The following is a 15848-nucleotide window of genomic DNA, read 5'->3' as shown; positions in this document are numbered from 1 at the left end:
TCTCTCACTAATCATTAAGCAAAGTCAAGGTAAAAATCAATAGGACGTTTTAAATTTATTTTAAACAACTGGGAATACACACATATGCATTTAAACAAATAAAGCCATATAAACTTGGAAAATAAGTCCTGATCTGTCTTTGGTAGAAATATACATCTCTGATTCAGTTACAAATCTACAATCTAAAAAGAGTCGAGAAACAGTCAGGACTGAAAAAAGCTGAAAAACTGAGTTAAGAAGAAACTAGCAGGGAAAAAAGCGGATGATTTTCAACATGTACAGAAAACTATTCATCAGCTCATATAAACAACAACAACACAATATGAACAGTTCACAGACACGAAGACATAGTAAAATTACTTCTTTCCTCTTTATAAATATCAAAATAAATCCTCTCTATAAAACTATCATGCCTTGGTTATATTTATTGCATAGAAATGTAGTGACAAATAATAGATTAAAAAAAAGTTCAAACCATTAAATTATTTTTTATCAAGTGCAACTACGATTTTAAGTAGATACAGACATGGACTTTGACGTGAAAGGTCAAAGGCTGAAAGAAAGATCCTTGTTGTGAAATTAGCATGGCACACACCGTTACGTAGGATCAAAACAGAAGCTTTTTTAAGATGCGAGACGTCATGGAATGTATGCTGTATATTATCAGCTAGGCCTGTACAGTGCAAACAGACACTCAATCACCTTTCTTCAAGAGATTTCTTCTTTGTTAACTTCTGAAAAATATTCAAGCATGTAGAAATGGCCAAAGCTGCTCACTTATCATATGAATTAGATACAGTTTGTGGACAAACCCAAAGGGGAAAACAGCATTTCTGGTATGTGCAAGCGTAAGCATGAAGAAAATCTCACAGAAGGCGTCTCATCATTAGCCCTGTGTGAAGTGACGTCCGCGGTCTCTTCATAGTGTGATGGGGATCTACTAACGGTGATCAGTGTTTCACATCTGCCTCCTGCTCAGTCTAAGCCACCCTTTTTGCTTAAGTTACAAGGAACAATATTTACATCTCATAAATATTTAAGGAATATAATCTCTGTTCGCGTGGCATCTGATCACTCAAGTCCTCAATGCGCTCTTTTTTTTAGCCATCTAGATGTCGCATCTGGAAATGCGTTCCCCTGAAGACGAGGCTTTGCAGGCTGTCAGGACTATAGGACAGAGTTCCTGCGGCTCCACAGACATGCTCAGCGTGAGCGAGTTCTTGTTGGCGATCATCATGCCGTCTTGATCTTCAGCCTCCATGTCCTCACAGAAACCGTTGTGCATCTGGTTGAGGATGGTGTCTTTATCATCTGCAGGGCTTCCTCTGCTGCTGGAGCAGTCCATGGCTTCAGTTTCTCCTTTATCTGAAGGAATCAGAGAGGACCAGTCCTCAGTCGCTTCCACTTCCTCTTCTCTTTCTGCTCTCGGCTTGTATGGAGGGATTTCGGTTACGGTGAACTTCTTAGCCCAGCTGTTTAGCGTTTTCTGTCTGCTTTCACCATTGGGTTGTGATGCATCACTTTTCGATGCGGGATGAGATGAGAATAAGACTTCTGAATGGGGTAGTTGCGGGGAGACAGGGAGCGAGCGGCATTGTCGGCCGGGCAGCTGCCAGGGCTCCGGCCAGTTATTGGCTGTGCTGATGTTGGGTTGCTGCTGCTGTGAGTTTTGACTGCCATGTGGTGAGTGCAAATCAAACATGAGCGAGAAGACGGATTTGCTGGGCATGTCGTAAAACTTGATCTTGCCACCTTTCAAGTCCTCTCGGGCGCTGAAAGGGTTGACTTTCGGTAGGCCGTGAATGAAGCCTCTAGGTCCGGGGTTGTAGTAAGGGTCCTGGACATTCACTTTGCGGGCTGGTTTGCGAGCGAAAATGTCAGACTGGCTGCGGGAAAGCCAGATGTTGCGACGTGGACGGGGGGACTTGGGGGGAATCTTGTCATCCTGAAAACCAAGCGGATTTAACCTCTTTATGCCCTTTTCTCCAGGACCTAGAACAAACGTGAAAAAGATTGAGACCATATTAGTGATTCTATAATTGTGCACTGTACTATTGTGTGTTATTTTATAAGGTTATTTTGTCATTGATAGTCAGGGTCTGGTTTCTCAGGAACGGAAGTCAATGTAGTTGGGTAAACTTAATAATTCCTAACATTTATATAGCGCTTTTCTAGACACTCAAAGCTCTTTACACATTTTTTAGGGGGAATCTTCTCATCCACCACCAGTGTGCAGCATCCACCTGGGTGACACGATGGCAGCCATATTGAGCCAGACTGCACACCACCTGATTGGTGAAGAGGAGACAGAAGCCAATTATGATATGGGACAGATGAACAGAGGCCAGTGGGCAAATTTGGCCAGGATGCTGGGGTTACACCCCTCCTCTTTTTCGAAGACATCCTGGGATTTATAACGACCACAGAGAGTCGGAACCTCGGTTTAATGTCTCATCCAAAAGACGGCACTCACTGAGCAGTATAGAGTCCCCATCAATATACTGGGGCGTTAGGACCCACACAGACCGCAGGTTGAGCGCCCCCTGCTGGTCTCACTAACACCACTTCCAGTTACAACCAAGCTTTCCTATGTGGTCTCCCATCTAGGTACTGACCGGGCACAGCCCTGCTTGGCTTCAGTGGGCGACAATGTGTGAGTTGCAGAGAGCTAGCTGCCAGCAAGCGCAGTGATTGGGAAAGTACAACAAATAATCTCTTTACAATCCTATTTGCTGAGATAATAAATGAAAAAGTTGCCTATGGTGTTATCAAAACTTTCAGAAAAAGGGAATAAAAATATTAGTGTGTGACTTATTACAGCAGCCAGAAGAGAGAAAAACGTTAAATTTACTGTCCTGTCAGTAGGCATTGAATTAGAAAAAGCTCAACAATCAGTAATTCATTTATCGTAATTTGATGCAAAGATTATATAATACATACATAAACACTAGAGATGTCTGATCGATCGCCCGATAATCACATTTAATGACTCGATCGGTACTTGCTGATCTGGCCGATCTCATGAACTTGTGTTAGTTAGAAAAGAGCAAAATATTTGAATGACCTTGCCTGTATTTGGGCCTTTTAACATATAAGAACTGAAAGAACTTCTGTGTTTTTGACAATATTGTTCACTAAAGCCTGGCTGGAAATATTACATAAAACAAAAAATATATTTTTTCATGAATAATTAATAATAAAACTTCATGCAGCATACTTATTGCAATAAACAGTAGTTTATAAGCCTGCTCCCTTTTAGTAAAGAAGTAATGGATTCATAAGTGTGCATTTTAACTTTTTATGCACCAAATATTCAATTCAATTCAATTCACCTTTATTTGTATAACGCTTATACAATGTAGATTGTGTCAAAGCAGCTTCACATAAAAGGTCAAAGTGAATAGGAACAGTGTAGTTCAGTTTGTAGTGTTTAAGTTCAGTTCAGTTGTGCTCAGTTCAGTGTGGTTTAAATATCACCACTGAGAGTCCAAACACTGAAGAGCAAATCCAACGATGCGCAGCTCTACAGATCCCGAACCATGCAAGCCAGTGGCGACAGCGGACCAAACTTGATTGAGACATGTTGAACGTCTTCTTTCATCATTTGCAATATTTCCAAATTACACTGTCATTTTTTTTACCAATTCTTTTTATTAGTTTTATCTATTTTCTGTAAAGCTGCTTCTGACCATGACACGTTCACACCTAAATGGCTATAAGAGACACGTTTAAGGGATTATATTCAACATCCTTCATTTATTCTCTTAGGTAAGGTGAGATTTCCACTTAAGTATCATACTTCGAGGGAAAACGTGCTTAATGCATTATAAAGCTTGAAGCATCAGAATCAGTACTCTGTTTCGGCCGAACACCATGACAAGCAATTGGTACTCTGTATCAGCTGCAAGAATCCCTAATAAATACATATAAATGTTCATACGTTAAAAAAAAAAAAAAAAAAAAGTCAGAATACTTAAAAATTTCAAGGATTTATGCTAATGACTGCTAAATGCATCATAAAAGTCTTGTGAAAAGAAACATTTAATCAACATTTGCTGTTGAAAAAAGAAGATATTTTGAAGAACTGTAAAACTGTTAACCATTATCATCCATAGTTGGAAAAGTACTATAGAAATCAATCGCTACCAGTTCCAGAGCACAGCATTTCTGGAATATCATGGAATTTAAAAGGTTTATTCCAGAAATTGGAAGTCAGGGAACTTTATATTTTGTTGTCCAAGTCATGGAATATCAAAGATTTTTGTTTGTCATTTTAATAGTTACTTTCAATTTATCAAAATGTCATGAAAATTCAGATTTTTGTTTTATCAGTGAAAGTTTGGCTTAGAGTGGAAATCCTGTTTTTTAAAATATCTTCCTTTCTGTTAAACAGAAGAAACTCAAACAGGGCTGGAACAAGTGGAATGAGAGTAAATTAATACAGTGGTTTCATTTATAGGTAAACTGTCCCTTTGAAGTTACAACAGCTAGGTGCGAAATGTCCAACAGGCCACCCCTTTTGTGTGTGCGTGTGTATCATCAGTGTATATATTATTTCTTGGAATAGAATGGAGTAGAACTGCAACACACCATATAGATTAACATTAAGCACATTAAGTTGCAATAAGTGAGATCACTACTCTGAGTGCCACGTTCAGTGTGAGTGACAAATTTCATCACCACAATAGTATGCACGTAATCTTTAACCCTGCATAATAAATTGAAATTTTTCTTGCAGCAATTTTTTTGCCCACAAGATGGCAATAATGCCACAGAGGCAGCAATTCATAACATGGATGGAGAAAGACAAAATATAAAAAGAAATAAACGGAAGAGAGAGAGACACAAGGAAACAGTCAGAAAACCTGCTTAACCCTTTGACTGGCGCTTTACCAAATGGCTGACCATGTTTTTACCGTTTTAAATAATGACTGCTAAAGTCATTTAAAGAATGACTGGTTTAAATAATAGTTTACACACACAACATTGTTGGTTTACAAAAAGAAAAAGAAAAAAATCAAACATAATCCTGTTGCACTACTACACTAGAAAACAAAACAAAACCAAGAAATCATGTTAAATGAGAATCTGAAATATTTTATGGCACACTACAAAAAACGCTGATTTAGTATTCAAATATGTTTTTAAAAACAATTCGTCTTACACTTCATATTTTATGATCTTTCCCAGTATATGTATTAATTCCTGTACTTTTAACATAAACCAACATATCTACCATTTGGTAGAGATTGATATTTTAGAAACATCAAGTGTGTTAACTAGCGACATTAGGAGTTAAGAAATCCAATCCAAACATTTTTTTCTTGGTGGGGGAATTAAAAGGGTCAAAAACTTAGATTTTTACTAGTCCTCAAACATTACTCTCTCACTTTTGCTTTAAAGGGATAGTTCACCCAAAACATTTACTCACCATTTATTCACATTCAAGCTAAACTTTTATGAATTTCTTTCTTCTGTTGAGCACAAAACAGTATACTCTAAACAATGTTGGAAAAAAACAGCCACTGACACCCACAGTACGAACAACAAATGCTATGGAAGTCAATGGAAGTTTCCCCCCCAACATTATTAGTATATCTTCCTTTGTGTTCAACAGAACACTTTTGGGCGAACTATTCCTACAAATCACTAACTGTGAACACTAGGGGGAGACAAAATCTGCAACATTCATTCGACTGAATACGTGCAAAGCAAAAAGCACAAATATTAGCTACTAAAAGCTAAAAACACACTTATTTATTTAACACTTAAGTTATAAAATTCAGATTTGTGGCTTCAGAAATATTTTGTACTATTATCAATGCTGTAATGTTGCTGTGAGCACAAAAAAAGCTCTTATTGAAAATGTGAATAGTGTTACAGTCAATATTTTTCAATGTAATGTCTCTGAACAATTATCATTTTACTGACTTTCGAGTGCTTCACTGAGCCTCTAATCTCTTCTGGTCACACAATGTTTTGTGACTCATTTCTTGCTCGCTCAGGAAATGAATTAGCACTAAACGGAAACAAGGCTGTGAGATTGCAAAGTAAAAGCTCTGCGATGGAAGTCATTCCCAAAAGAAAAGGACAACCAATCCGATAGCTCACTGACAGCCATCGATATGCTTTCCAATCCTGCAGGTTTTCCAGTCTCTGTGTTCTGCAAACTCACTGGCTCTGTTGTATTACACGGAAAAAAGCGAGTGCTGGATGGTATGAGTGAAGCCTCAGGGGGCGACAGGATGTACTAGTGCTCTGTCAAAGCGACTCACATCAAAGATTCATTCAAAGCACATCAAAGCTTTTGGTCTGGCGCCAGAAATGGTGATCCACAGATGAAATGGAACACCTGTAGTTTTCATGCGCATATTGACAGTTTGCAGGTTAGCCGAATTGATACTTGGGAGTGTGATGGATATGTGTACAAACAAACCTTTAGGGATGGGTTTTTTATCCACCTCTCCGGCGGTTAGTAGCATCCTCTCCCTCTCAGATTCTTCCGCTTTCAGCTTTTTCTGGACTTCTTCCAGCCTCTTTACTATATCTGGGAAGGAGGGCCTGAGCTTTGGATCCATCTGGGATATATGCGGAGGCAACAACAACATAAAAACACATGAGCATCTAATTCTGGAGGAGCGCCATGTTCTCGCTTCTATTCTAAGAATTCTACCCTGCACATATCTTTAATCTTTAACTTGTTAAATGCCAGTAAAACTGAAGCCCTTCTGGTTGGCTCTATATCTGTTTTATCCAAAGCTCAATCTTTTACCCTGTTTGTTGATAACTTCCCAGTCAATTCCTCAACCAACGTGAAAAGTCTTGGGGTTATACTGCATGGCATGCTCTTGTTTAGTTCTCAAATTAGTAATATCTGACGTTCTGCCTTTTTTCATTTGCGTAACATTGCAAGACTTCGCCCTTCAATATCTCAACGAAGTACTGAAGTGCTTGCTCATGTTTTGGTTACATCACGGATTGATTACTGTAACTCGCTTCTCTCTGGCATTCCTGATAAACGACCTCATAGACTACAGTTAATTCAGAATTCAGCAGCTAGGATAGTTACCTACGCTCGCGTACTTCTGATCACATAACTCCAATTCTCTTTCATCTGCACTGGCTCCCTGTTCACTATCGTATACAATACAAAATCATCCTCCTAACATACAAAGCTCTTCATGTCACATGACCATTCAAAAATCATTCTGATATCATTCGGATTCAGTTTTTAAAGTTTTCTGTATCTTAATGTTGAAAATAGATGCTCATTAATAGTATTATGGAAATCACAATACTTTTTGCAGAACTGTCTGATGAATAGAAAGTTTATAAGAACAGTTTATTCATCATTCAAGTTACTTTTTGGTAAATATTGTTCTTTTTGATACATTTAATGTCTTTGCTGAATTACATTCGCAATATAGTAGTAAAGAAGCAGCAAAAACACACTGACAACACACTTTATTATATAAAAGTATTGAAAAAAATGAAAAAAATTATATCTATTGGCAGTAATTGCCATTTCAGAAATAAACAATAATTTAAAATGATCAAATATTAAAATTTGTTAAACTATTTTACTATATTTTAAATAAATACAGTCTTAGTGAAAATAAGGGTCACCAAATAAAAAAAGCTCACTGATCCCAAACTGAAATCACTTAAATGGCATTAAATGTAAAATGAAAATGTTGATTGTAATTGTTAATAATACAGTATTCAGAGCTTCTTCAAAAGAATCATTAATGGACTGTTAAATGAAAAGCTCACATTGCAGCAGTTGAAGGCGAGCTGAAGGAAGTCAGCGGGACAATCTCCAACCATGTGCTGGAAGGCGTGATAATCCAGACCAAAGTTCTGCAAGGAGTGCATAAAGGGGTAAAAGTCATACTCGGGACAAAGACTTTATGACACATGGTTTCAAAGTTTATTTCCAAGACATTGATTGCTCAGGTTTATCATTGCTGCTGTGCACTCACTTCAGTGCGTGGTAGGTAGTCTGGGTCAGCCTGTATCCTTGCAATGATCTCGCACAAAATAATGCCATATGAAAAGACATCAGCCTAAGAATGAATAAAGAGAAGTTACGAAAATTATTCTGACAAATGCTAGCTAAAAATAAGTTTGTGATAGTGCCGAGTGCTGAATGAAGCCAAGAATTGAACCTTTTCATTGTACGGTTCATCTCTCAACACTTCTGGAGCCATCCAGAACGGGGATCCCACCACAGACAGCTTTTCTCCCTCAAAACTGAACACACAGAATAGTGGTTAAAAACTAGCATCAAAGAAAGTATAGCTAAAAGGGCAGAGATGAACTAACCAAGAGATGAGAAACTAAACTGAATTAATTACCCCCCCCCCCACCCCTTTTTTTTAAGGAGTCATAAAAGGGAGATTCAAAAATCTTTTTTGATTCAAAAATCGTATTTGATAAGAATGACTTTTAATTTTCCTGATTTAGGTTTGGTTACATGTGGATCTGTCTTGAGTTGAACACACGAGCAGCTCCAAAGTGATGCACTTGAAATTAGCAAAGAACACGAATGTGATTGGGATTTGCTAGTTCATAGTCAGATGATTTGTACTGATGTTTGAAAACACTTTGCCATGATTCATGGACCATCCAGCTAAAAGGCTATAGTGGATTTACTTTATTATTAGTACCTGTTACCATACTACTTTATGCTGACAGGATATATTAAATATATTTATATAATTGTTATTACAACATATGATTATTATATACATCCTAAGTAGATATTATACATGCTAGCATTTTTATACTGATATCAGAAACGGCGCCGTTAAATTTAAACGTGGTTTTCCCTATGATTATGGTGATATGGTGTATGATATTATAGAAAACTGGAATAAAGTTAAATCAGAAAATATAATTACATATTTATTTACATGTATTAGTATTTTACCAATCATAACTTTACATCTGCATCATGCCAAAGTGAGGAAACCTAAAATGTGTTTGTCATGTCTTGACGATAAGAGGGCAGATTAAATGAACAATTCTAAATTTCTAGTCTAGTTTCTACAGCTTTCATTGTGGAGAAATTAACCTGCCAGGAGATTTGACATTTACAGTGTTTTATCAACATCAACTCATGAACGTTTTATTGTTTGTTTATTTTTTATAAAAATGATTTGTTGTTTTTCTTTTTTCAGGTTGCAGCATCCTGGATGAGCACAAATGCGTGCCATTTTGATGAATGATACAACACATGCATGCTGCATCTTTAGCTGTAGTGCACGTACAGCTCAAGCTTATATTATGTGATTATGACAGTCAGGACTTGCTCAGGACTGTTTGCTAAGGCATTGAATTAAATGTAATAATGCTGTGTATAAAGTTCAGTTTCTTGCACAGATTCTTAATCTTGATCTTTTTGCTTCATACATTAAGCATGTATCGTTAAGCCACATTTATTCATTTATTATTAATCAGGTATTAGAAGAGCAAACCTGCTGTTTGATAGAAATGTCAAGTAAGACTGCCAAACTCAAACGTGTGTTGTCAGTGGATGTAAAGAAACTGCACCTCGAAAAAAATTATAGCCTTCCTGAAGATCCAAGCATTAAAATTGTATGGCTGAAATGTATTTTTAATGTACCATGGTGACCTAAGGATAAAGTTTTTATTTGTACTTTATAATTCATAACAGGCAGTTTTGTGAATTATTCTCAACATGCTGCCAGATCTTTTATTATTAAAAGATGCTGCAGTGCCAAGTGTTTTGTCCTCAGTGGCATCGCGGGCAAATGTTTATCTTAAATCTTACACCTTGTTTGGAATAAACCTCAAACCTGCATTCAAAACTATGAAACATCAAGCGTTTTGACTGAGTTTACTTTCAATAGAGGGAAAAAATGTTTTGCTCAAAGGTGTACTAAAAGGTCTTACAGATTTGAGGGTAAACATGTGATAAGAATATGACAGAATATAATATGTGACAGAACATTTAGTTCAAAATGTTGAGACCTGGAATTTGGCTTTTTTCGGTTGTGCTCTATCTAGCATTTTTCTTAAAAACAAAAATGCAAGCCGTGTTTTTTTAATAATAAATTGAGGTGTCCAACTGAGCACTAGAGGACCAGAAATCAGTCCAATTATACAGTCAAGCCCAAACTTATTCATATCCCTCACAAAGTCGGACTTAAACATTTTGTAATTAAAAGCTGAGAAATACAGCGGGGAAAATAAGTATCGAACATGTCACCATTTTTTTCAGAAAACATTTTTGCCGTTGACTAGAAATTTTCCCCAGATGTTGGTAACAACCGAAGAAATCCATATATGCAAAGAAAACTAAACTAATTAGTTTACAAATTAAGTTATGTGAAATAAAATGACACAGGAAAAATGTATTGAACACATGAAGAATGGGAGGTGTAGAAAGGCAATAAAAGCCCAGAGAGCAGCTGAAATCTTTCAGTAGTTTTCAGCAACCCTCTGCCATTCGTCATTGTAAATTAATATTAGCTGCTTCAGTCCAACATCTACATTACCAGGTTGATGAAGATGAAACCAGGGTGAACATTTCAGCAAGACAACGATCCAAAACACAGCCAGGGAAACTCTCAAATGCATTCAGAGAAATAAAATCAAGCAGTAGAATGGCCCAGCCAACCACCTGTCTCGAATCCAATAGAAAGTCTGTGAAAAATTCACACCTGAGCAATTTATGTGACTTTCTTCTCCATGTGGGAGGTGCCTTTAAGCTGCCATCGCCAAAAAAGCCTTTAATATAAAATATCAAACACATTTCAGTAGTTCAGTACTTTCCCCTGATGTCATTCCATTATTATTACACAACTGATTTTTCAGATTTTTTGGTTTAGTTTTACTTTCGTGTTCTTATTGTTTGGGTTTTTACCAAAATCTGGTACAGTTCCATGTCAACAGCTCCTTTAGAAACATTATTCCCATAAAAAAACATGTCGTGTTCAATACTCATTTTCCCTGCTGTATTTAATCCACAATGATGCCTCTTGTACATCATCTTATTATCTTTTCCAGTCAAATTTCGTGTCATTTCCAGTAAAAAAAAAATAGCTGGTTGAATCAAAGTAACTTAAATTCAGAATTTGATAGTAGTATGAATAATTTCAGGCTTGACTTTGATTATAGAGTGATTAATCGACTAATTGTACAGGCAAACAACTGACTACACATTTTTTTAAATATGTGGCAATGCACTTTGAGGTCATGAGAGAGAAAGGGTCTTCTGGTATTATTAGCGCTCTTAAAAGTTGACTTTGGACGGTATGTTCCTTCCGAATCAGATAGCACAACCCCCTGCCAGTACTGCTTGCATCGCGCCATTGCCTCTGAGGCTGCCATGAGCGAAAGAAAAAGATGTCCACTTCACGGTTTTACATTTACATCGCATTTCCATTTACAGCTATATGGGGCACATAGGCATTGGAATGAAATGACTGCGAGCGCATGTTTAACTCATTATGTATTCTCCATGTTGCCTGTTACTCACTCGTGACTGGGGATTTTCTCAGCAAGGCCGAAGTCTCCGACGATCGCAGTGTAGCCGTTCTCATCAGACTTGATCAGGCAGTTCTGAGAGCACATCAAAAGGAAAGAAACGGTAACTAGGAGAACGCATGGCTCCTCCCGCAGGATCTCTTACACTAGAGATTCAGTCAATTAGAATCACTTAAACAGAAAGTAATGATGTAGCAGAGTAGCCACGGGGGTGATTCCCACAGCATATAATTAGGGGAAGTCCCGTGAGCGCTTGGAAGAGAATGCAACAGCTGGAGGTTGAGACAGCGTGTCAGCACACGCCACAAACAACAGCACAGTGAGGACTAAATCAAAAGCTCTTGTTCAGTGCAGACTGATAAAGCCGTCTTGTTTATAGAGTAACAGCGTTAAACCCACAGGACAAGTGTACCTCCAGTATATCTTGTAATTGCCTATGTTCATAAAGCAAATAAAATAAAGCAATCTAACAAGGATTTTAACGCTATGAGCTACCATTCAGATTTGTTTATACTATTCAAGACTGCATTACACTGGTTTGAAGCGAAAGTAAAGACAATTATAAGGATTGCAAATGATTTCTATTTAATTGATTAATGATTCCTATACATTGACTGATTTCTATCATATTATTTTTATCTAAACATATGACTTCTATCATCATCAGACACATTAAAACTTCACTCTTCCAGCAGTTCCTTTGTCTGGAAGATAATCTCGTTTGTCACGGGGGGCATGCATGAAATGTTCCTGGATGAAAGTGAAAGTGCCAAACTGCAGTTAAAGTCCACAAATTAATAATTTGTCAAATAATTCGATTACTGATGCCCATGTAAACACAGTCGCTGTCTTTCTCCACTGCGTCTGTGTTTGTTTTGCCTCTGTGAAAATCAGCGCATGCTCGAATTGAAAACTCCCATTTTATCCAAAACCTTCCCTCTTTACCTCCCCACGACACTCCCACCTAAAAAGAGCTGGACACACCCACTTTCCTGACTTTTTCCAAACTAGAGGTGTGAAAACACCCGGCTGAAACAGGGGGGTTTTGTGGCCCTTTAAAGGTTGAGAAACCATTTCTAAATCAATACAGCTCTTTTGAACTATTAATTCAAAGTAAAAAAAAAAAAAAAAAAACACATTCGAAGGTTTCTACACAAATGTTTTCAACATTAATAATATGAAGAATATGAATAATTATGGTAACACTTTACAATAATGTTGTATTAGTTAATGCATTTAATACCACGAACAAACAATGAACAATATATTACAGTATTTACTTATGCTAGTTAATGAAAATGCAGTTGTTCAATGTTAGTTTACCTTAATCAAAGCCTATGGAATACACAAGACGTGTCACTCGTATAGTTTTGAATGGGGAAAAGTGTAACGGTCAATATGGCGAATTAAGCCCAGCCTACTAGTACAGGAGCCAATCATCGATCGCTACAGACTTATGTTTCTTTGGGGAAAAGCTCAAACCAGGCATGTGCTTTTACAACAGTTTTTTTGTGGTAAACAAACGCACTGGAATCTCAGCAAATACTTGCTTCACAGACTTAAGAAATATATCCACACAAAGCAACAACTGAACAACTGAAAGCTTTTTGTTTTGTAATTTGTATGAAATGAAAGCAAGTCCTGTCACATCACATGACAGCAACTACTCAAATGTCCACAAACTTGTAGACTGGTTGATGACTCGCTGTCATTTCTGAAGGAGTATCGCTTTCAAGACCAAGTTGTGAATTACTTCAGAAGGACAGTGCGATCTGGTGATTATTATTCAGAGGATGATAATGTGCAACACGGCCATAAATAAGGTTGGTGTCGTGATGACGTTCCTTTCCAGTGCATATACGCTTTAGCTAGGGCCACATGGAAAAATGCTGATTTTGTTTAATTCAAACGTTTAGAAAGAAAACTTACTGGTATTCCAAATATGTAATGCAATTGTAAGCTTGGCAAACAGTTTTGGAGAACTAGATGTGTCCTCAATCAGACAGAAAGCCCGAGCATTGAGCCTGAGAGGGTTTCAAAGATGGCCACCAAGTGCTGTGTCCCAATTCACATACTATCCATCCTAAATAGTATTTGAAAACAGAATTAATATGTCCCAAATCGTAATATGTTGAAAAGAGTGAGCCAAAGGTTCCTGGATGATTTACCATTTCTGGTAAAAATTAAGTGTAGAACCGTCCATACTCTAACCGCTGATACTGCCCACAGTACATTGTGCATTGGATGTGAATTCGATTAGAACTACAAACGCAAATTAAAAGTGTAAATAAACTACAAACATTTTGTATGCGCGAGACTAACCGTCAAGTAGAGAGACTTTGGTAAAGATGTTTGTATGACTGTTAATTAATATCTAGCCAACTGGAAAATATCTAAATAGTGTTTTCTGTGTTATATTTTATCTGCAACAACAACAACGTGAACTTATATAAAGATGTGTTTGTACATTAACGTCTGAATGCATAATTATCCAAAGACCTGAGCAGATTTCTCTGCATGAAAGACCTGTGAATGGGTGATTATCCTGCTGCTGCTTCTCCAATAAAGTAGGAAATTAAATATGAAAGTAATGTGGATGATTGACAGAGCTCATAACCAAGCAACACAATGATCTGTTAACGATGAAGTAGTGTGTCCTAAAGTTTGCATACTCTCCTGTTACACACTCAAAAGTATGTATTTTTCCTTCACAAAAAGTACATACTTTTAAGGTGTAGTATAAGTACAAGCGAATTGGGACGCAGCCTTTGTCTTAACTGATGGTGCATTAACTAATGTTAACAAGCATGCTTTTGAATTTTAATAATGCATTAGTAAATGTTAAACTACGATTAATAAATGGTGTACAAGTATTGTTCATAATTAATATTAGTGAATGCATAAGCTAACATTAACTACTGAAAAAACACGAAACCATTAAATTAAATAGTGAAAATGTTTCACAGCATGAATGTTTTTTTACTGAATCTTTTTCAGATAAATCCAGCCTGAGCATAACAGAGTAACTGAACCTTCATCAACCACAAAACTTTGAAATGCAGTGTTAGGATTGACTGATCCTGAATAATAAATTGTACGCTGGAATATTTAGTTTTTAATAATATTTAGTGTTATTTAAAGCATTTAAATAACTTAGCTAATAAAATAGCTTCTTTAAACAAAGAAAATAACAGAAAATAAGCATAGATAAATGCAAACATACAAATTATTAAAGAAATAAAATATATGCAATGTTTTTTCGGGAGAGTCTGAAAGTATTCAGCAACAGAAAAATCACATGTAGAATAACAACACTGCATAAATCTTCACTGCATAAATCTACACTGAATATTTTTTCACTGCACAAATTAAATGTAATCAATCCTTGTTAATATTATTTTAATCTTTGTTAAAAGTCTTTAATTTACATTTGTAATAGACAACAGCAGGTTTATTATGTCACTAATAAGGCCAAAACGCAGACCCAATATAATGATACACATCTATTTTATAACGATACACCATCTTAACGGTTTATGTTCACTTAAGAGATAACTGCGCATCAGCAACTGATGTTACAAGGATACTCACAGATTTGACATTAGACATTGATGTGGACATCACAGTGTCAATGCTAACACTATATATTGCGAAGCCCTGTAGGTGATATACTACTGTCATGATTAAATACAACAAACATGATAAGAGTCCTGTACCTTGGAGGTGAGATCTCGGTGAAATATGCCCTTGGAGTGAAGGTAACTGAGGCCCATTGCGATCTCTAAGCCCAGCTTGACTCTTGTGGCCCAGCTCAGGAACTTATTGCTGTCCAGCAGCTGCTCCAAGTTTCCACCATTAATATACTGAGAAAAAGAAAAGACACGTCACGTGACAAACACTACAATCATAGAGCTCCAACAGTTTATAATTTATAAGGATGCAACGGTTCTCTGTTTAAAAAAAAAAAACAAAAAAACGTATCGTCTCGTTGTTCTTCCATTGTTCAGTACGCCTTGTGATCCGTGGTTCAGAATATGCTTTTATATGATTTATATTATAATATTAATATTGGTTTGTTAATAAAGACAACTGCAACAAAGCAGTTCCGCCTTTTCACGCTTTCGATTACCTTTCACATCCATTGCACATGCGAAGACCTGTCTAATCACTTCTTAGTATGCAAATCTGTTGCTGACATCATGTTTCCTCATGTGTCGGTATGTGTGCGTGGACTTTCTGTGTGTTTCAGCATGGCAAGTGAAGGAGATAATGTGCAAATGCAAGGGCCAAATCACAGCCCATTGCTGTCAGCGTTTCAACAGACACTCAATATG

The 15848-nt window shown here is 36.9% G+C and overlaps 1 protein-coding gene across 2 annotated transcripts in view; it reads right to left on the bottom strand.

The window, feature by feature from the left end:
* Positions 1–30: 30 nt before the first annotated feature.
* The window catches only part of tesk2 (testis associated actin remodelling kinase 2), a 49691-nt gene continuing 33873 nt past the window's right edge, over positions 31–15848 (bottom strand). For both annotated transcript variants that reach the window (XM_056476392.1, XM_056476385.1), the window contains exons 5-11: positions 15231–15377; positions 11507–11589; positions 8169–8253; positions 7983–8066; positions 7774–7860; positions 6437–6578; positions 31–1992 (exon numbers count right to left, since the gene is read on the bottom strand). In XM_056476392.1, coding sequence (XP_056332367.1) covers positions 1109–1992; positions 6437–6578; positions 7774–7860; positions 7983–8066; positions 8169–8253; positions 11507–11589; positions 15231–15377 — 1512 coding nt within the window. In that variant the 3' untranslated portion in view covers positions 31–1108. The remainder of the gene's footprint in view (positions 1993–6436; positions 6579–7773; positions 7861–7982; positions 8067–8168; positions 8254–11506; positions 11590–15230; positions 15378–15848) is intronic.

This window comes from Danio aesculapii, chromosome 2, assembly GCF_903798145.1.
Source record: "Danio aesculapii chromosome 2, fDanAes4.1, whole genome shotgun sequence".
Classification (NCBI taxonomy): domain Eukaryota; kingdom Metazoa; phylum Chordata; class Actinopteri; order Cypriniformes; family Danionidae; genus Danio; species Danio aesculapii.
This window is presented reverse-complemented; position numbering and strand designations above follow the sequence as displayed.